At 40.0% G+C, this 21,810-nt stretch overlaps 3 protein-coding genes across 5 annotated transcripts in view; 2 read left to right on the top strand and 1 right to left on the bottom strand.

Annotated features, from left to right (window-relative positions):
* Positions 1 to 7,727, top strand: part of itih2 (inter-alpha-trypsin inhibitor heavy chain 2) — a 15,347-nt gene extending 7,620 nt beyond the window's left edge. For both annotated transcript variants that reach the window (XM_046072181.1, XM_046072182.1), the window contains exons 12-23: positions 129 to 297; positions 382 to 507; positions 855 to 1,036; positions 1,743 to 1,928; positions 2,623 to 2,762; positions 3,064 to 3,236; positions 4,281 to 4,433; positions 4,887 to 5,000; positions 5,593 to 5,791; positions 5,873 to 6,045; positions 7,082 to 7,193; positions 7,276 to 7,727. In XM_046072181.1, coding sequence (XP_045928137.1) covers positions 129 to 297; positions 382 to 507; positions 855 to 1,036; positions 1,743 to 1,928; positions 2,623 to 2,762; positions 3,064 to 3,236; positions 4,281 to 4,433; positions 4,887 to 5,000; positions 5,593 to 5,791; positions 5,873 to 6,045; positions 7,082 to 7,193; positions 7,276 to 7,423 — 1,875 coding nt within the window. In that variant the 3' untranslated portion in view covers positions 7,424 to 7,727. The remainder of the gene's footprint in view (positions 1 to 128; positions 298 to 381; positions 508 to 854; positions 1,037 to 1,742; positions 1,929 to 2,622; positions 2,763 to 3,063; positions 3,237 to 4,280; positions 4,434 to 4,886; positions 5,001 to 5,592; positions 5,792 to 5,872; positions 6,046 to 7,081; positions 7,194 to 7,275) is intronic.
* Positions 7,655 to 11,587, bottom strand: kin (Kin17 DNA and RNA binding protein). Its single transcript, XM_046072183.1, has 12 exons — positions 11,322 to 11,587; positions 11,138 to 11,232; positions 10,982 to 11,025; positions 10,751 to 10,873; positions 9,783 to 9,967; positions 9,640 to 9,688; positions 9,479 to 9,530; positions 9,269 to 9,398; positions 9,041 to 9,169; positions 8,846 to 8,945; positions 8,586 to 8,686; positions 7,655 to 7,934 (listed from the first exon to the last, which is right to left on the bottom strand). The coding sequence occupies exons 1-12, from the start codon at positions 11,433 to 11,435 to the stop codon at positions 7,875 to 7,877; spliced, it is 1,182 nt and encodes a 393-aa protein (XP_045928139.1). The 5' UTR covers positions 11,436 to 11,587; the 3' UTR covers positions 7,655 to 7,874.
* Positions 11,588 to 12,951: 1,364 nt separating this feature from the next.
* atp5f1c (ATP synthase F1 subunit gamma) lies at positions 12,952 to 21,585 on the top strand. Of its 2 annotated transcripts, XM_046072490.1 has the most exons (9): positions 12,956 to 13,043; positions 13,562 to 13,596; positions 14,133 to 14,264; positions 14,341 to 14,548; positions 17,031 to 17,174; positions 17,321 to 17,385; positions 17,466 to 17,621; positions 20,838 to 20,934; positions 21,391 to 21,585. In XM_046072490.1, the coding sequence occupies exons 1-9, from the start codon at positions 13,003 to 13,005 to the stop codon at positions 21,392 to 21,394; spliced, it is 882 nt and encodes a 293-aa protein (XP_045928446.1). In that variant the 5' UTR covers positions 12,956 to 13,002; the 3' UTR covers positions 21,395 to 21,585. The 2 variants fall into 2 exon arrangements, with proteins under 2 accessions (XP_045928447.1, XP_045928446.1); XM_046072491.1 differs by lacking the exon at positions 21,391 to 21,585 and having other exon boundaries at positions 12,952 to 13,043; positions 20,838 to 20,938.
* Positions 21,586 to 21,810: the final 225 nt, after the last annotated feature.

Genomic DNA, 21,810 nt, shown 5'->3' on the forward strand with positions numbered 1-21,810 from the left:
TACATAAATGAAGTGTTTTGTGCACTTTGACCCCCCCAACTACCCTCTTGCTTCACCCCTCTTTTGTAGAACACAGCGGCCGTGTGGTCATTCAGCAGAATGCATTTAATTCCAAACTTCTCTCTCAGACAGTGGAGGCCATGCAGGCTATTTTGGATGATCTGACCATAGATGACCACTTCAGCATCATTGACTTCAACCACAATGTGCGGTGCTGGAGTGAGGAGCTGGTCCAGGGCTCATCCATTCAGATCGCAGATGCCAAGAAGTACATCAAGAGCATCAAACCCAACGGCGGTACGAGGAAATAATATTAATCAAGTAGGACAGCTTAGAACATCTGTCTGTTAATGACTATATTTTACTGTCCTTTGACCCCAGGTACCAACATCAATGAGGCACTGATGAGAGCAGTTCAGATGCTGGTGAAGGCGTCCAATCAGGGGTTCATTGACCCTCGCTCCGTCTCCATGATCATTCTGGTGTCTGATGGAGACCCCACTGTAGGTAAGACTGACCTGACTAGTTCAGCTGCCAAGACTTTAGAGTGCATCTGTTGACCAATTTTAGGTCAGGCTTAGCAGCTTATCCACCCATAGGAAGACACAATACACTGACATAAAACAGAAACAATTTAAACAATCAAAGCAAAACTAGGACAAATCAATTTTATCTTCCATTTGCAGTTTGCTGATGTTTGTAAGCATGTAATTTATATTAAAAGTGTTTTAAAAGGAAGGCTATAATGTTAAAAATTTGGTTGGGAAAAAAGATCAAAGCCAAGAGATCGGGCATGCAAGAAATTACGGGGCCTCTTCTCTTTAGTCACTACAATGATGTACTGCTTTTTGCAGGTGAGATCAAGCTCAGCACCATACAGAAGAATGTGAAGCGGTTGATGAGGGAGGAGTTTTCTCTCTTCTCACTGGGCATTGGCTTTGACGTGGACTATGACTTCCTGGAGCGTATCGCCATGGAGAACAGGGGCATGGCTCAGAGGATCTACGCCAACCATGATGCTGCAGAGCAGCTACGGGTACTAAAGCTTTCCCTTCAGCACACAACTCAACATATCTAATCAAATCTATCCATGATAAAAACCAAGCTGAAACCATCTTATTCATTGTAATTTTTGACTTTTGTTGGTTCTTCATTTGTTTTCATTGTCACAATTGTTAAAAATGTAAAGGTACCATTGCAAGACAACGCCAAAAGCCAGACTCAAAGTGCAGTGCTGGAAGAAGCAGTTAGTTTTAACCTTTGGTTTGGTGAGCACTAATATTTACTCTCTTAAAAGGTAAAATTGTTATCTGGGTGTCAGAGTAGTTTGGACATGGTGTGGCAGAACCTTTTGAGCATAGAAGAAAAATTGAAACGAGTCTCGAACCTGGTTGTCAGTCTGAATCCTTATTCCAACTTGAAACTATTTAAAAATAAAATAAAACATATAAATAATTTAATATATAATGACTTAAACCCAAAGATCACCATTTAAAGCAATAAAGCTCAAGTTTTGCTATGTAGCTAAATGGCCAGCTGAATGTTCTGGACATTGTTCTTTGCTAATTCAAATGGAAAGTAGAGATAAAAGACTTGTACCGAGATCCAAAAAGGAACCCAGCCTTAGTCATGATACCTTAATTCATATCAAGAATGCAGTCACTCATATTGTAAGTTTCCTCATGCTCTTGATTGACAGGAACTTGTTAATTCCCCCTCCTCTCCCTCCCCTCTCCCTGCAGACATTTTACAGTCAGGTCTCGTCTCCTCTGCTGAGAAGGATCGCCATTCAGTTCCCAGAGGACACTGTGTCAGACGTCACCCAGAACCGCTTCGATAAATACTTCAGCGGCTCAGAGCTGGTGGTGGCTGGGAAGGTGCTGCCATCTGAGAGCAACATCCTCACCAGCTTCACCACTGCTGCTGCCGTGAGTTCAATAAACACAACCATGCATTGACAAGATGTTTACAACACCACACCTGTGAGAACTTTCTACTGAGTGCTTAAATTCCTAACTCCCTAATTTAGTGGTTCCCACCCTGGAGTTCTTGATGTTTTGTATATTAAAATGTTTCGTTTGTTTTTTTTTATGAATCTTTCCTTTTTTATGTAAAATACTAGATGGTTTTAACTCATCGGGTCACCAACAATGATTAAACATGAAGCAATCTGAGAGGTTTATAGGTGAAAATTACTCTTTGGTCGAACTGCTCACAGCTCACACTTATGCAACCTGTGATGAGGGGTTTGGAAACCACTCTCGTAATTCATGCACATATCTCAAATGACCTTTAAAGCCGTGAATGCATGGACTCTAAAATCATCCCATGCCAACACTAGCACAAAGCAAAATTAGCTTCATGTGGACCGCTTACAAATGCACTCATACGGACTATGTCCTGTAGTCTATGAGCCGGAGTCAGTTTTGAGTTGCCCTCAATTTATTTAATCCTGGACCTGTTCACGAGACGTATGGCTCATGAGGGCTAACCAAGCAAACTGCAAAAATATGTGTCATGTGAAAGCAAAATCAGAAGTTGAGGGTTTCAAGGCCATGGGCGAAGGAAAAAAATGAGGCGTACACAACTATTACCAGTGTCCTGTTCGATCTCGTCCTGCAGTCCCGTCTGGACATCAGGCTGGAGTCAGAGGCCGATACCGATGAGCTGGACACGGAACTGGCCAAGCACGAGCACTCGTTCACGGGCTTCGCCAGACAACTGTGGGCCTACATCACAGTCAAACAGCTGATCTCTGAAAGGTGAGAGACTGAAGAGCAATTAAGAGTGATTTTTGAACTGTTGAAACGTGAAAACTGTGTGGTACGTTGACAGGAAGGTCCTCAATTCACTAACAGATACAGTAAGATACACAGTTATCAAAGTTTGTAAAGTATCTTAACTTGAATAAATAATGTAAACCACAAAATAATACCAAGGACTCTGTATCACCTCTATCAGGAAACATTTGTTTTTTTGTAGAAATATGATGGAATTGCCACTCCGCACAGTGAATTTATATAATTGTCAGTTTTTGACCACTGCAGCGTGGTTCTCCTGCAGGTCTCTGGCTCCGAATGCTGACAAGAAGAGGAAGATCACCCAACGGATCATGTCGCTGGCTGTGGAGCATCAGTTCGTCACTCCTCTCACCGCTCTGCTGGTGGAGAGCGAGGACGCCACGGAGAGGCTGCTGGCTGACTTCCCGAAGGACCCCAAGCATGGCTGCTGTTCAGGTGCCTGACAGAAGATACACTCGTTTAGTGCTGATTGATGTCACTGTCTTTTATGGTGTTTAGTTTGAATTTGAAGTACGTAGGGACGATTTGGAAGCAACTGTTTTTATTTTTCCTTAGATCCAAATCTTTTTTGACAGATTTTTTACTCCAAAAGGCAGCACAAATATGTCACACTAACCAAAACAGACAGTGCAGCGTAATGGAAGAAAACTTTATTAAACCACATATAAGGAGGGATAAAGTTTCAAAAACAAACAAACAACAAAAGAAGCTTTATATCCATAAACTCATCAAAAATTAAAGATATGAAGATCATTTTAGAATCTGGATTATATTATATAAAAAAGCAAACCCCCTCTATCCTTCACCCATCCAGCCCCAAGGTGGGTAAATGTAAAGTGTTTACTAATCTAATATATCACTTATTACTATTTTTATATGGTCATAAAAATAAAGTTTTCCCTCCCAGGCCACCAGCACCTCCTGTTTAAGCCCATTAATCCAAGCCTAAACTGACAGAGTGAAGTGAATGTGGAGGGTTTTTATCTAGTTGCTAGCAGCCTTTTTGCTGCAGTGGATCCAACAATTCAGCTATGAATTATAAATGAGGGATACATCTACATTTTATTTAACTTTCCCAGTACTTTGATGGAACTGTAAAACATATTCTAGATACAACTTTCCTTTTAATTACTGAAATCCTGGATGATATGGATATTGTGAAACCAAGTAGGAAACATGTAGCACTTCATATAGGACACCAAATAAGTTATTTAAATATATCATGACATGACTTAAACACATTAGAAAATCAACATAAATTAACTAAACTAACTAAATTGCAATTTACTTGGAATCAGTAATTTATAAAACAGCCAGTTTTATAATGGTTCAGCCAGATTTCCTTTCCCTTGGGAGTGTTTCAGTTCTTTGTCAAATACATAATTAAACAATCAAAACATTGTATCAACAAACTCAGGGGCTGAAAATGCTGATTTAACCACATGAGGGTTACTTTAGTACTATGTCATGTGTGTGTAGGAGGAGGAGGAGGAGGCCCTGTGTCCTCTGGGCATACTCAGTTGCAGGCGCTCTACCACACCCCAACCTGGGTCAAGACGATTACTCCAGCCCCTCCGAGTCAAGGGATTAGGGGTCCGGAGGAGTGGGCCATACCTCAACATGTCAACCTAGGTAGTGTTGAGAATATTAACCTAGAACAACTATCTATCTGATGTTTAGATACCAATGCTTCTTCATATTGGAATCTCTCACTATCCAAGAGTTGTACTGTAATCTGTGGAGCCAGCTAGTTCTTGTAAACATTCTTGATGGCTCAACCTTGTAAGATTCCCAGAGAACACTGATATCTGCTAGCCTGAGGTCTGAGCTACTGTCTCTAGCTAATCAATCTATTGTTGTCTTCTTGACGAGGACAAGTACGTGTGAGAAATACCTAAAGCTATAATGTCAAACACTTATGGGGTCAGCTACATTACTCTAAGCTAGACCATCAATTAAGACTCCTAAGAAATATTCTCAACACACACACACACTTCAGATGACTTTTATAAAATCATGAAGAGTCTTCCAGCTGCAGTGTTAAATATGAACGATACTCTGTGTAACTCAGTGTTTCTCATCCAGTGGATAACGACCCTCACTTCATCGTCCACCTGCCGACAAGTAACATGGACGTCTGCTTCAACATCGACTCCAAACCTGGTCACATCCTCAATCTTGTGTCTGACAGAGGAACAGGTATTACACTGTACTAAGTGTAGTATTTTATAATTTTGTACAATTTCTGTTCCTGTCGTGGTGTGCTTTGGCACAGACTCTTTGTCCTTAACGCTACATGGGTTGCATGTTATAGCTGAACGTGTAGTATTTTAACATCAGAGAGAGATTTTATTTACCACATCTTCTGTTTTTTAAGGGATTTGTTTAATTACTGTTAACAAACTAGTGTAGGACAGCCTTTGCAGGCCTCAGCTCATGGTTGCTTAACAGCACTAGTTAGGGAAAGGCGAGGGGGTTCACACAGGAACATTGGTTAGAGGAAGTCCCTCCATCAATATTTGCAGCTTGTCCAGGTCAGAGTTATGGTTGTAGCCAAGTTAGCAGTGTAGCTATCAATAAATATGTGAAATGTATGCCCCCTCCTAGTCTTTTATTTATGTGAGTGTGAAGACGTTTGAACAGATAACTGCATAAATAAAAGCAGAAAGATCTGAACTGATTTTTGAGATGTGGTGTCAGAGGGACTTGGACTCTTTATTATTTCTGTTTAAGTGGGACCTTGTATTTCATGTGTTGACGCTCCTCTTTAACCCTCGCTGCTGTCCTGAAGGTGTGGTGGTGAACGGTCAGTTGATTGGCTCTAAGCAGGTGCAGAAAAGCAAACTGAAAACCTACTTTGGCACCATCTCGGTCTACACCCAGCCCGATGGAGTCAGCGTGACCGTCAGCACCGTCAGCATTGCCATGACTGATGGCAGGAACAACCACTCCTTCACCTGGGGGGCCACAGCGGAAATCACACAGGATGGGTAACAGTCACCCCTTTAATTACAGCGTCCGCCTGGCTGCCTTGACATCTGGGTCATTTTGATCTCATTTCTGTATTCCAGTGTGCAGATTTCCATTGTGAAGAACTCTCATGTTACCATCACGATAAATAATAATATCCAGGTGATGGTGTTACTTCACCGCGTGTGGAAGAAACATCCAGTGAATGTTCACTTCCTCGGTATCTACATTCCCACCGACAACGAGTACTCTCCTCTGGTCCATGGACTCATAGGTAAGTCACTGGGGTGTGAAATACTCAGCAACCTCACAGGCTTTGCTAAAACAGCCACAAGATGTTACTGCGACTGAAAACAGTAAATCAGTAAGTCAGATCTCTGGCATCAGAATGTAGAAAAACATGGATGAAGTCACTCAGAGGTGGACTATAATAGAAAGTCTTCATTTGGAAAAAGCTTTTGAGCCCTGCAAGGAGCTGAGGAATGATGAGCAAGTGTCAAGTAAAAGAGCTAACTGTAATAGGATGAGACACCTGTCAGTCAGGCACACTGCTATTTAAAGCCTTAATATCTGCTAAATGTAACAATGACTCTTAGAATTACAATCACAGCGCACATTGAAAAAATCCATATTAGCTACCTACATCATAACTAATGGTGACATGGGTCTGACTGTATTTCAAGACAGATTTTTTTGAACCAACGTGAGTGTGGCTGATTTTTTGGAGACAACATCTACTGGCCATCAGTGGTACTGCATCTTACGACACTTCAGGTCATGGAGGCAGCTCAGCTCCTTCCACTCCAACAGAAAGTGTTTGCGCAACAGCAAACCAAATTTTTTGTTAACATGCGTTATTAACAAGCTTGTTTTATCTAACACAATCAAACACATTTAAAATTTAAAGAGCATTAGCCTTAGTTTTTCACTATTTTTTGTACCAAGATTATCAAACTGAAGCTGCTAATAACTGATATATAACTGATATTTTGTGAGCATATTCAATATATGACAGTTTTATGCCTGTTGTAGGATACCTTCTAGTGCATTGCATTCATCAAGGTGTGAAGATGTTCTTTTATTGTGGATTTGCATGGTATTTGATGCTTTGCCCAGGATTTTATTCTAGTTGAAGTAAGAAAAGTCTTCTTTCAGACAATAAAAACTGGCCACTAAAATACATATTAAAACTGTTTAAGTGAGGTAGTAACTTCTCGTGATAGGATGAGGCAGCTTTGCATTGCGCAAAACTTCAGATTTTTATGAAAATTACAAATTGAACCACAGCCTATGGTGTGTTGATCTCCCAGGGCAGTTTTCTAGAGAGCCTGAGGTGACCGTGTACGACATCCACGAAGGAGTCGACCCTTTGAAGAAGGAGGCCACCATGGAGGTGAAGGGAAACAGGCTGCCAGTCACCAGGTACGTCGCAACTCATAAAAAAGCTTTTTGAACAAACCCATTTCTTATTAAAACCACAAACTCTTGTGTGTGCATATATTAGGGGCTGGCAGAAGGACTACAGGCATGATGAGAGGCACGGCTCAAACGTCTACTGCTGGTTCATACACAACAGCGGAAAGGGCTTCATTGACGGCCATTACACCGACTACATCGTCCCAAATCTCACTAGCTTCCTCTATAGGCTCTGAGCAGCCAGAGACACAACCAAGTACCCTGTGCTGCTATAAATCTCCTGGATCAGTAAGGGTATAAATGAAATTACACCCATTTAAAAGAGTGAGTGAAAAACAGGAGAAGAAGGGAAGATAACATACAACTTTTTTCTACTGCAGTCTGTGTGCGTCTACAATTAATGATTTTCATTTTCTTTCAAAATGTTAAAGGTTTCTTCCTAATTATTTTCCAAAAAACACCACACGTCACTTTTGTTGAATTTATTTGGACAAAGATCAACTTGAACATCAATACAAAATAAAAAACAGATTGAACACATTGTTCTAAGTTTCTCTGTGATAAATTGCTGGAATTGCATTGTGGGATGTGTATATGTACAGGTGAATTAATTTGGGAAGTAACTCTGACACAGTAGAGTCCCCCAGACAAACGGCTGTCTGAGGTTAAAACGGGAAGGTTGTTGGTTCAGGCCAGTTTTGAGAAATCCTCATAGGCGATGTCCACTCTCTTCCCCTTCTGTTGACCCTAAAGAAGAGTGAAGATGAAATTTTAATGACGGCTGCAGCTGTAACAAAAAGGTACTAGATACAGCAAATAAAAAAAGTGCAACATAGAAGTGAATGCAGCAGATGGAAAGCAGTGAGTCTCAAATGTTACCAATGTTTCACACTGAATGTGGTCAGGTTTGGTGCCAAGATTATCATGAATAGATGCTTTGATTTTTATTTTTTTTTGTGCTATTTCTGGGACTTTTTGGAGTGTATTGTCACACTTTCAATACAGCCACCTCTCAAAGAAAACAAAAGCAGGAAAACAAACTGGTGACATTGTGTCCTGTTTTTATCCTAACAAACACGGACACGGTTTGCAGAAAGATGTTATTTTGGAATCTTTTAAATGTCATTTCTCAGTGCTTCAAAAGAAAAACAGACAAACCAAGACACAAATCTCAGAGATTAGGCGAGATAGGCCCAGAAGTAAATGCAAAAACATGCTTTTTGTTATTTGGGTGAACTGAACCTTTAAGCTGTTGTTCGAGGGGTCATAAAATATACAGTTTTAACAGGCAGCTGTCAGCCAACTGAAAGTACTTTATATTCAGATGTACAGGAGACAATAAAGCAAAGACTAACATGTGACAGCTACAGTTTGTGGCAGATGCCCGGAAATACTTACAGAGTCGAGTGCAAGTGTAGCGCTGAAATTTTTTTCGTCTATTCCCTCCAGCAGAGCCTCTGTGTCTCTGTAAGGACCGTTCAGGATCAAAACCCGTTTACCTGCAGGAAGTTTGATAATAAGATGTTGAGGAGGATAGAAAAACACAGCTGAGCTACATGATGTTTCCACCTCGTTGATCTGTTTTATACAAATATATTCCATAACGTGTAGCATGTTTTTTTGCAGTTTATAAAGGTTACAGGGTTTTGGTGGTTAACCTGGTGCAGGTATGACCGTCTCGACATGATTCTGGTCCAATTTCAGTTTGTCTCCGGAGTCGATCATCTTCACCACCGCTCCATATTTGTCCCGCACCTCCTACAACAAAAGCATCCACAGCTATTAGCAACATCTTTCTTTTCCCCACATGCGTATTAACAGTTTCGCCCAAATGAAACACAAAGCAGCGTTACCATGATGACAGCCTTCTTCTTGTGATACTTCTCTCCCAGTCGCTTGGTGATAACTTTGACCACAATGTTGGGCTGCAACCAGTAATCTGTCCTGACTGGCTGCTGCTGCTTCTTCTTCTTCTCCTCCATCTGAGCAAAAAGCATCGCAACTCCATTGAGAACACTCTGTGGGAATAAATGCAAACCCAAACGCAAACAGAAGACGAGAAAACAAATCGTCTTCCCTACCTCCATGATCTCCTCCAGAGCAGATTTCTTCTTCTTCTCCGCTCTGGAGTCTAAACTGGAGGAAGGTTCTTTCCTCTTGGTTGAGGATGACGATGCCGCTGCTTTGAGAGCACTAGCACCCAGGACAGAGCTACAGGGACACACAATTTAAATTATACCTGCCTGATAATTAGCCAGCAGAATCAGCAACCTGCACAGAGATGTCTGTACCTCGCTTTGGAAGGACCGGCTACGGATGAAGAGGCGCCCAGGTTGAAAGCAACTGCAGAAAAGAGAGTGAGAAATTAAACCTTACATGCTAAAATGTTATTTAACCTGAAAAACAGACAGGAAATGTGACTGATCACAAACAAAAGCAAGAAAAAACTAACTTTTCTCTTCTTCACTCTCACGTTTCAGCTCTGTGTACGCTGGAGTTTCCTACAGAGTAAAATACAGAACAAAGGATTAAGTCAACTCTCTATTGATCTTAGTTTAGCTTAATAGAGCTGAAGTCTTTCTTGCTGGTACTCACTTCTGTCTCCTTGCCGTCGCGACCTCTGCGGACCTGCTCCTCGATGAACCTGGCGCTCCTCTCCTCGTCGTCCAGGTCCTGCTTCTTCTTCCTCGCCTGTTCCTCTTGGCGACGGATTGTCTCGGGGTCGCGGTCGATGTATTGGACGTACCAGCCTTTAGGGGTCTCGTCAACCTTACAGAAACCTAGCAGTGACATTCAGCAAAGTGTTACACATTTAAAATAATCATTCTTTAATGTAGCAGCAGTTTGGTTTGGCTAAAATTGTGTTTCATACCAAAATAATTTCCATGTTTTATTTTTCGTCATTTACACACATTTACATCATCGACATTTAGTGTTTTCACGGTAATTAGGCAAGCTGATTGTTTGTGGTAGTAATGTAATGTGTTCCAACACAATTTACAAGCTTGCTCCCAATGTCCTTTTATTAATTTCTTCAACAATAGGCCCCTAGTTTCTGAAAACTCTAATTAATTTTTTAATGGTTAACTTCCATTTTTGAGTTGCTGGGATTCAAAAACTTAATGGTCACTTGGTCCCAGCTGCTATTCAAAGGATTTGATAAAGATACTACATTTACTCATTTGGCAGATGCTTTTATCCAAAGCGACTTACATTCGAGGAACAACATACGAGCATCAATAAAGCATCAATACAGTAAGAGATCTACCAGTGATAACAGATACTAGTAAGAGCTACTAGCGTGTACGGTATCGATGAGCTAAATACCTAGGAAAAGAAGTAAGAGTTTCTTCAAGATGTTTTTCTGCCTTTGCCATAAACTCTTTAACATTTTACACGTAATATTTACTCTGTATCATATATGTTATCTAGTTAAAATTGTAATTCTGCTACAGCAACTTCTGTCTACTCCCTAAATAACAAAGCTATTGCATATCTGTTTGTCGGAGAAGAAAAGTTCCCTTCCTAAATATTTCAGGTGGGAAACCATTCGCTCAGTTTACCTTCTCTGCCCAGCCACTTGGTGAAGTCAGTGAGAGTCTCCCACTGTGTGGAGTTCATGTGGACGTGCTCTCTGTGACTGATGTATTCATTGTAGACGATGTTGTTGTGCACTCGCTTGGTCCCTGCAGATGGACAAAAAAAAAAGAGAGAGAGAGAGAGAATACATTCAAACGGTTAACTCAGTGCTGCTAGTGAACATCTGGATAATCTGAGAAAAAATCAGGACTCACCAAAACGTCTTCTGAGCAGCTCCAGGAAGTCACTTCTGAACTCACTGGGAGAGGGGAAACAAGAATGAACTCTCCCATCTGAAGCACACAACTAACAAGATTTGCTGTTTTTAAAACTGCAGCCACACACACACACACACACCAATGAAAACTTACTCAGAGAAGTAGTCCATGAACTTGTTTGGGTCCTCTGAGGCCAGCAGCAGCTGCCTCTGGTGAGACTCTGACATGCAATGACATTTGAAGCCGTTCTGTCAACAAACGGGAAAGATAAATAAGTTCAAAATATCAACAGTAACAACAACCACACAAAATCTGTCGGATTTAATGAACACCACACCTCATCTCGGCATTGTTTTTGACACATCTGACAATACCACCTCAACTTCTGGAGCCCTTTGGATTTTATCCGGTTGGCTATTGCCTTGGGGGAGAGAAAATCTGCTTTTCCCATGCTGCCCAGCCACTATAAACATATAAGACCGTCTGTTGTTCTGTTAATAACACGTAAACTGAGGGAAAAGGCTGCTCAAATCGAGAAGCTAGGGCTAAATCATGGACACCGTCGCTGCTAACGTAAACAGCTTCCGCCAGTAGAGCGTCATAATCTCGCGCGAAATGTTAAAACACGCGATAACTTTAGGTGCGTTCAAGGACTCATTGTAAGCTTTGTTTTACCAAGAGTCATAACGAGTAATAAAGGTACTAAAGCTTTTAATTAAATCACTGGAACAAATTTTACTTAGCCCCAGTCTGTGGCTCCCGTGTTGTTGTGGGTTGGAACATTTTTAATCCATTCCGAAGTTGTAATTTTTATTTATTTTGTAAACAAAATAACCATATAAACGAGATTACAAGATAGATAATAAGAAAATTAATAAATAAATATGTAAGAAAATATAACACAACACTTTAGATGAAACTGCTTATGAAACTTGTGCGTGCTACAAAATCGGTAAGTAGATAGTTTTGTCACGGTGTTGTGCCGAGTTCTGCATGCCCGACTGAATAGCAGGTAACACTCACACATGCTGAGATAAGAGGTAACTTAAAATTATGCACCCACCCCTTTTTTCGGTCAGAGAATAACATGTTTGATATTGTTTATTTTTTGATATGATAAATAGGTTTTATTCAACTTTTATAACTGTATGAACAATTTCTTGTTAGCCTACTTTGTCTAGTAGTAGTAGGAATTACCAATACAAAATAAATGAAATAAATGCGGTTATCACCACATATATTTGCTGTGATCTGTAATTTTTGCTGAATCTCAAGGAATGCTACTTCTACTATGTGTAATAGTGAGTATTGATGACTCTGAACATAAACGTAAAAAAATAGGTCTACTTCTAGTCATTTATCACCATTGATGAACCCCACGAACAACATAGTTTTTAAACAGTAGGCTACTTGGCTGCATGGACACAACACCTGCTGCCATCTTGGCTGATCAACAAAAGAGAAGCAACTTTGGATCCAAGTTAAAAATCACTCGGACAGATGAGTCTCTGAGGATTCTGGATGTACCATCGAAACGACGACTGTAGGGCTTATTTTTAAGACAGGTGGGTATTTTGATTAATTGCCATGCTCATGCTCTTTAATTTTCAAATCTTAAGCGTAGCTACAGACGTTTTTACATGTCTCATGGGATGTCATACATATTTTAATATTGACAGAATATTTAACTTGGAACATGACTACAGAAAAGTTTACATTACAGCTATATAGGTGGTGTAGAGGAAAATGATCCAATTACTTGGTCAGTAAAGCATGAACAAAACGGCCATGAATAATAGAATTTGTAAATTAAAAGTATTTAAATTGTTTACAAGAAAAAAAAAAATAGAAGCACTAAAAAGAGCATTTTTATTTATTTTTAGACATTATGAGTTACTTCGTTTGTGAATCGCATCTGTACGATTTGTCTCTAGCAGTCCGTGAAGGTAGCATTCGTCCATTTTGACTTTACCTTGCGCCTGCGCACTTCTGCGGCTCTGACCTTCATAGGAGTAACCATGTTCGCCAGGACCAGCGCGTTGGTGTTCACCCCACAATGGTAAAGTCAACAATAATTAAATTCTTTGGCGGCTATCTTTACTTGTATCTTCTTTCTATGTACTTCGTGTCGGTATGTGATTAGAATACGGGTGAAGCTTCTGGTCTGTAATGCATGTAGTTATTGAATGCAAGGACATGCTAACGTGGAGGCCGCGGCTAATGAATGACAGCGGTGTGCTGTGCAGTTCAGCTAATGCTAAGCCGACATGTACTTGCTAAAACGTTCAGACATTGTGTGAGAAGCCAGTGAAGACAGAAAATATTTGTTAACACGCATAAGTCCCAGCGATGTCGCTAGCTAGGGTTAACTGTCAAAGCTTTTTTCTTTACAGCTAGTAGCTAACAAAGCTAACTGCAGCTATCGCATTTGCACAACTAGCATGTGATCAAGTTTTTTTTATTTATTTAACAAATTAAATGAGTCTGTGCTAATGTGACGTTAATTAGAAGCTACTGTTGATGTTATATAATAATGTTTTTACATGTAAAGCTCACATGCACTATTTCTGTTCACAGTGGGCAGGTCAGGAACATGGCTACCTTGAAGGACAGTAAGTAACTTTGTGTGCTTCTCCTATTAAAATGAAAAGACAACAGCATCAAAACATATTACAGACTGTAATGGCACACTGATAATACCCCAGATCCAATATCTGAGTCGTTTCTGCCAACATCTGAGAGAAATGTCACTAAGTCTTTGCAGGGGTTTACCTGGTATGAAGACACAAGCTGCAAATCATGGTCTTGATGTCTTTTATCAATCCGCTGCAAAGTGTTGTACATGCAAGCTACCTCTTACTTAATTGGATCATACCCACTGTGGTGTGTTTTGGTGGAAGGTGAATGCATAGGCAACTGGAAAACAAATGACTTAAGACATTCAAACACGTGATGCTGAATTGCAGTACCTATCCCAGTGATTCATAAAAAGTTCTTTAGTGTTCAACAAAGTGTGCGTGTTAGCCAGATATGTGAATATAGTTTAATGTGGTGGTCTCTTGTGTGTAACACATCACATTTAGATCAATGTACTTGTTTGTATATCCACACTGGTGTCACACTGAGTAATATCCCCTCCTCTCTGTAGTCACCCTTCGGTTGAAGTCCATCAAGAACATCCAGAAAATTACCAAGTCCATGAAGATGGTGGCCGCTGCCAAGTATGCTCGTGCTGAGAGGCAGCTGAAGCCAGCTAGAGTCTACGGCACTGGTGCTGTGGGTACGTATGCACTTTGTATTAGGAGTTTTAATGTTTTGATACTGAACTAAGATTCTGTTCACTGTTTGCTCTCCAGCCCTGTATGAGAAGGCCGACATCAAAGTGCCGGAGGAGAAGGCCGCCAAGCATTTGCTCGTTGGTGTGACTTCTGACCGTGGACTCTGTGGCGCCATCCACTCTGGTGTGGCCAAGGTCATTAAGAGCGAGATCGCCACCCTGACCAGTGCTGGCAAGGAGGTCATGGTGATCAATGTGGGAGACAAGCTGAGAGGCCTGCTGCATAGGTATGAATGGAAATGGAGCTTCCTAAAGTTCATCTTCATAACATTAATGAAAGACAAGAGTCAGGTCCAGTGTTGGGCTTTACTGACTAGCTATTTAGTCAGTATTTGTCTTGTCTGCAGAAATGTGATTTAGCTGGCGTGTTGTGGAGCGGCTCAGAATAACTAATTACTAAAAAATTGTAGTTTCCTCGTTTACAATGTAATCTCCACTTGCATACTAGCTATTTACAAATTTTTTTTTAATGCTGATGTTCACATTACAGTAATCATTTGATAATTATTATTGCCTTGGCTCTAACATTTTAAAGCTGACAACAGAGCAGCTCAGCATGTTGCCCTCGAACCCTAACGGATTAGGGTTTTTGATAGATTTGTGGAAAAGGAGGAGATGAAATTAATTTCTCTTAATGCCCATTTTCTTTCCCTAATATTACAAGTTTTCACCACCTTCTTGAATTGTGTTCTCTTCGGGCCAGGTGAAACAATAATTAGCTCAGTTTTATTACATCTTTCTCATAACAGTTTACTTGAAAATTAAGTTAATGTGTGGCAGCCTGTACATCCAAGACAAATTTCCTTAGGACAAATAAAGTAATCTTCAAAATGCGGTTATGGGTATGAAAAAGTTGAATGTGATTAATTAGATTTTAAATCGCAATTCATATTTAGCAAAAATCTAAATATAGTATTGATATTATTTTATATTTTGGCCTAAGTGTGTTTTTTGAGATTTAAAACCTCTTTTCCAAGAGAGACCTGGTGTGCAGATGATTGCTTTACTATACCAATTAGAGCTGCATGATATAGGAAAAAACTGACATTGCAATATTTTTCTTTTGTGCAATAAAGGGATGGGGATCGTTCATTTTTATTGATATTGAGACTGCTTAACGATCCGATTCTTACTATATGATACTTTACCATTTAGTGATGGTTATTTAGTAAGACCAGATCCAACGGGCATGAGGCAGGCCTGCACGGTATAAAAAAAATAAAATAAAATATTCAATGTGCGATAACGTTATATATTGAGAGGACATATCACTTGTGATAAATAAACATATACTGAAGTGTACATATTAACTGCCTGGTTAGTTTTAATTTTATATTTTAAATACAGCTAAATGTTGTTTCTAGACAACAGCAAAGTAACTCAATAACTTTATCTGACGTAGTGAGTGACGTTTAGAAAGCACATCAGTCTGTATCAGTCCCTCCTCCTCTCTTACTGGCTGCAGGTAACGTTACCAGGTAGAAGGAGGAGCGGCCAGACCAGTTTATGCTCCAGACAGACAGCTTTCTATTTAGCTTGTTTTCAACATTTGGCTAATGCCAAGCTAGCGTTAGCTGTGCTAGTATAAAACATACAGGATGAGATACTGAGAACAGAGATGATTTAATTAACCAGTTCTACATGTTTAACGTTACCTTACAGACAGGTGTATTGATTAAGTATTGTGTTTTTACTTGCAAAGGTTTTATTGCATGCACTTACAGTAACGAGCGTAGCTGCCATCAACTAACGTTACAGTAGTTTGGAGCTAACTTAACCCACACCGCATTCCACCGCGACGGCGCAGTGTCTCGCTCTGCTGCCGCTGTATGTGCGTGTGTATGATGATTTGGCAATATTGTTATTACACATTCATGCCAATAAAGCTAATTTGAATCGAAGTGTGTGTGTGTGGGAGCCGACAGAGAGCAGGCAGAGACTGCAGCCTGATGATTTTCTTATCCGTTACGTTGCAAAACAGAATTGACGGTCGAGACACATACGTTACATCATAGGACCCGCAAGTCTCTGGCAGTATCGATGAGCTCGAACCTTATTGATTTTCGGGTTTTGAGAAATTTTGGAACCGGGTCTCGATCCCCATCCCTAGTGCGATAGATCTATAGTGATTTTCACCAGATGACTTCAATTGCTCTACTCAAAGAATCAAGCGTCCTAGAATTATTGGGATGATTTTTTTGGTAGGGAAAATGCGTAGAAAATGAGCAGAAACTTTTTAGTTTGAAGACTTTTTTTTTTTTTTTTTGAGTGCAAACCATCCATTCTTGAGCTTTATTACATTAAACAAAATGTAAAATGATAAAAATAATAGAGCAGCTATACACCAGCCCCTGAGTGGTTTACAAAGGTTGCAAATCCACTGTTTCGTTGTTTTGTTTTGTTTTCTTTCTTCTGTTCCTGCCATATTTTCAAGTTGTTGCCGACGACTAACAAGGGCGGGCCCTGCTTTGGTTGAACAATATTGTGATGTCGTAGTTCACTGTGCATGCAGAGCCTGCTTGTCACTTGACATCATTTGCTTGAGTAATGATGTTACTCGTAGTTACATTTTCCTTTTGTATCAAGCATGAAGGAAAAAGATTAGGTGTTAGAGTTAATTTGACTTCCTTGACATTACATGTCCATGACTATGCTGAAACGACATATTGTGCAGCCCTAATACCAATGATATCCACTGTTCCTCATCAGAACTCATGGAAAGCACATCATTTTGAACTGTAAGGAAATCGGCCGCAAGCCCCCCAGCTTCACTGATGCTTCAATCGTTGCCACCGAGCTGCTCAATTCTGGATATGAATTTGACCAGGGCTCGGTCATCTACAACAGATTCAGGTACCATACTTTCAGTTCTGACTTTTTCTTTGTTTGGATTTGTGTAAAAACATTTCAAGTTGCAAAAGCTGAGAGATTGACTTGTCTGTTTTTTAGATGGGTAAAATGGAATGATTGAAAATAAATCTCCCCTTTCTCTGATGCAGGTCCGTTATCTCATACAAGACGGACAACAAGCCTTTGTTTTCCACAGACACAGTTGCTAACGCAGGTATGGTGGTTGTAGTTGTTGAAAAGCTTCACTCAGAACCTCAGCCAGAGAGATACTGAACATCTGTGTTCTTTGTACAGAGAGCATGGGCATCTATGATGACATTGATGCTGATGTGCTGAGGAACTACCAGGAGTTTGCTCTGGTCAACATCCTCTACCTGGCCATGAAGGAGTCCTCCACCAGTGAGCAGAGTGCCAGGATGACTGCTATGGACAATGCCAGCAAGAACGCCTGTAAGACTCTGGACTTCCTTGCTAACACACTTCACTTTCCTCTCTTTTATGAGTTGGGGGCCGATCAGTATTTTAGGAAATATATATCTCTCTCTCTCTTTCCTTCCAAATGAATTATCTGAGGGGATGACCTCTCTGGGGGGGGGGTTCTCGTATGACATCTCATGAGAGGAATGGATCTAAAGTTTGTCAGCGCTCACTTGGACACACCTGATTTAATTAGGACACTCTGTCACTCACGCTAATTCTGTACATGGCACAGATCAGATGATTTGTTGGAACTCATATTTAGGACCAACTACATCGTATTAATGTTTCAATAAGCTGCAAAACACACATTCAGGAGCTGAGAGGAGTGCCTACAAATATTAAAGCAATTAAATCAAGTTATCTAGAAGCATGGAGATCTACTCTATAAGACTATTATTTTGAAAGATTTGTCTTTAGTATGGAAAATAAATCTCAATCTTCTGATTTTAAAAAAGGATTTAGCTTGGCAGTGTTAAATGTGCAACTTTATCAGTCCCATGAAGAACAGATTGCAGGGCTCTACAGTGCGACCATTTTGCTCGCATATGCCCCTAAAAATCTATACGTGCGAACTAGAGCCCGACCAATATATTCGCCGGCCGATATGAGCTAATTGCATTTAATGGCATCTGCCATTTAGAATAGCAGATATGACACAAAAAAAAGTCACTCATGTCATGGGTGTTGCATAGTTTATCCACCAGAGGGCGACCAGCTGCAGCTCCCCTGTTAACTGCACTGCCTCACCACAGAAGAAAACAATCAGTTGACCGGAGTTTACCGGAGCTCACGCAGCATTTATAAACACGCAGAGGGCTGTGTGAGCGGTGAGTCGGTCTTTTGTTAGTTACATGACTTTAATAATTTATAATAATAAAAACAGACTGAGTCACTTCTCCCGCAACCATTCATAGTTATAACGTTAGTTAAATGAAATCTCAAAGTTTCAGGTTCTCGTTGTAGACATTCCTGTAGTATTAGATGCATTCAACAGCAGCTCACTGTATCATAGACAGCATGATTTATACCGGTAGTGGTTAAATGGTTTCACGTAGCTTTGATTAAAATTTAAGAGGGCTGATAAAGGGATGAACTGGATGTGAATGTGCTACTTTGAAATTATGGCAGATTATGTGTAAAGTGAAATACACATGCTTATTCTCTCTCACTCTCTGTTTACAGACGGCTGAAAAAGTTGCACCTTCCAGTAGCAAATATTTATTGATGTGCAATTGTTTACATGTTCACTTCTTGAGACTGTAATCAATTTTATGAACATAATCCATTTAGGAAAAGCTTTTATAGCCCACATACATACCAGCTTTCAATATCGGCCTGTTCTAAGTGTAGTTTATACAGTAAAGGGGTCTACTATCCAAATAATTCTTAAGATTTTTTCTTTTTCACTTTAATATCAGCATCGGCCCCCAAAAACCATATCAGTCAGGCTGTAGTGCGAACCAGGAAAATGATTTACGGGCACAATGTGCGAGTAACTGCAACCTACCATAATCCCCTCGCCCCCCCCCTGCTGCAGTGCACCGCGTCGTTAAACGTGCAGGATGCGACGCAAAACTGGTGTCAGTCATATGAGAGTTGTTGAAACTCTGGCAGGAATAAAACCGGCTAGTCACCAGAGCACGTTGCTCGGTGGCCGCTTGAGCTGCTCCTTTCAAAACAAAGACAGATGTCAGCAGCTGGAGCGGTGAGACAGATGACAGTAGGGAGAAGATAAGGAGGTTGTGGGTTTAGCTAGCTGGCTATATCTGGTGCCTTTTGTTGAAACATGTTCAACTTTTCATAAAACCGACGTGCTCGTCAATTTCGGTTCTCGTCAACTGACCAATCGCAGCCTGGATCGGATGGGACAAGAAAAAAGTTTGACGTGCCACAGTAAACTTTCAGATGTTGAACTCTTTCTGCATGAATGGTTCTGATTGAGATACTAACATTAACAAATTAAGAGACCAATGTAAGCTTTTTTTTTTTTTTTGCACAAGGATTTAATGAAAGAACTGCTGTTTTGTCCAACTGGAATAAATACTATACTAGTGGTGAGCAATATAGTATTACATAAAATGACAATGCATATAATAAAATTAAATCATTAACATACTAACAGTATACTATTAGATTAAAATGTAACTTTTTATCTGACATTATTATAATTATATAAATACTATTACACTCATTATTTAAACTAGTTTCTCCTCCATGATGTGCTTCTAGCCTCCTGAGAGCAACACGCTCCTCTTCTCTTTTACATCGGTTTTACTAAAGTTATTGTAACACTGTTCAGTAGTGTTGTTTACATTTGGCGTGGCGTGGGTTGTGTGGGTGCTGCTGGTGTATCATGAATCCATCCCTGCTTCAAAAACTACACTAGCACCAATCCCAGTAAAGGTATTTTTGTTTTTTGTTTTTTTGTGAGATGAGTGATCAATGTTTTAAAAGCTGTTTTCAATGTCAAACTTTCAAAACAAATTATTAAGGCCGATACTGAGTGTCCAAATACAAGGATCTTCACTTCCATAGTCCTCTAATGGATTCACACCATAGTTGAACACAAAGAGAAGGAGCACACACGTAGCATAAATATGTATATAATAGTTAAACTCTGTTACATTTTTTGCTGTGCTCCTAAATTTTTTTTTCATTTACGTAACATTACAGCAGCTATTTCAATCGGTGCTTAAAAGGTCAGTAGTCGGCGTGAAACTTTCTCTGGTTTCAGCTTCTGAAATGTGAGGATTTTCAGTTTTTGGACTGTTTGAATACGGCAGCTTGGGCTCTTGTAACTTGGATGGACATTTTATATACTTAATGATTAATGGGTTAATTGACAAAGGAAAATCAGTTTCAGGCAAGTACTTCCCATTGCCATGAGGTGTAATTAGTGCTGCAACTATATATGATGATTTTTTTTGCGTTTAAACGATTATCCAAATAGTTGGGGATTTTGTTATCGACTTACTGACTGATGAATTTGGCAGTTGATGCAATATTGTCAATGTTCACTATTAGTTTGTTACTATTATCTCATGATCATCACTTTTCACATTATGATTTACTTTGAAACATTCGTTTTGATGCTGAGCCATGCTCTTAGACGACTGTTCTTCCACGTTTTAAGTTTTGCATTTGACATTGACTGACTGATGGGTTTCTGTCCTTCCCTCCCTTCAGCTGACATCATTGATAAGCTCACCCTCACCTTCAACCGTACCAGACAGGCCGTCATCACCAAGGAGCTCATTGAGATCATCTCTGGAGCTGCTGCTCTGTAAGTCCGTTTTCTTTCCACACCTTGGCCATGATCCTGTTCAATTGCAGACATTCCTCCATTACTCTGCTAACTTTTCTGACCTTTCAGACGTTTATTTCTCTCACCGTGCATATCTTTAAAAATAAATACACATCCAGAAGCTGTCACATTCTCTCGTGACTAATGTTCCTCTCTGACCTAATCTGCTCCTCCTCACCCTCTGCTGAACTCAGGAACTGAGGCTTGTTTTAACAATGGAGGTAACATGGTAGACTATAATGTTAGTGTCCCCTTCTGGGCTAGTCTGATCAGCGTCTTATGTAGAAGCGAGTACCATAAATACTTTTGTTGTAATAGTATAGATGCCCTTTAGGTTTACAGTGTCTCCAGAGTTAAAAACTGTCCCCAGCCAAGTCAAAAACTCTGTTTAAGTTCTGTTCTTACCTTTTTTTTAATTTTTTTCTTTCTTTGCAGATAAACGGGCAAGATCCTCGCTTCCATTGCCTATAGCTCTTCAAAAGTACTTCAGACAGGTGTTGTCGAGTCTGAACATTTGTGCTTCTATTTGTAAAATATACGGAGAAAATAAACCTTATCAATTCCTCATACTTTTCATCAGTCCCTGTATCTGTTTTTCTTCACAATAAATGCTGATGACTTGAGAAAGTTGAATGTTTACGCTTCACTCCTTTTGGAATGCATCCATTTTGATGTTTTGATATTTCTTTAGTTAGAAATGCAGTTGCAGGGTCTCGTGGGCCAAAAGTAAAGAAGAAATGTAGATTGTACAGTTTAGATTGTATTCCTGTGTTGTGTAAACATACAGGGGATGGGCAAAATACCAAACACATTACAGTATAATACAAGCCAACACAATTATTCCTCTAATAATAA

The sequence above is a fragment of the Micropterus dolomieu genome, linkage group LG16 (genome assembly GCF_021292245.1).
Source record: "Micropterus dolomieu isolate WLL.071019.BEF.003 ecotype Adirondacks linkage group LG16, ASM2129224v1, whole genome shotgun sequence".
In the NCBI taxonomy this organism is placed as follows: domain Eukaryota; kingdom Metazoa; phylum Chordata; class Actinopteri; order Centrarchiformes; family Centrarchidae; genus Micropterus; species Micropterus dolomieu.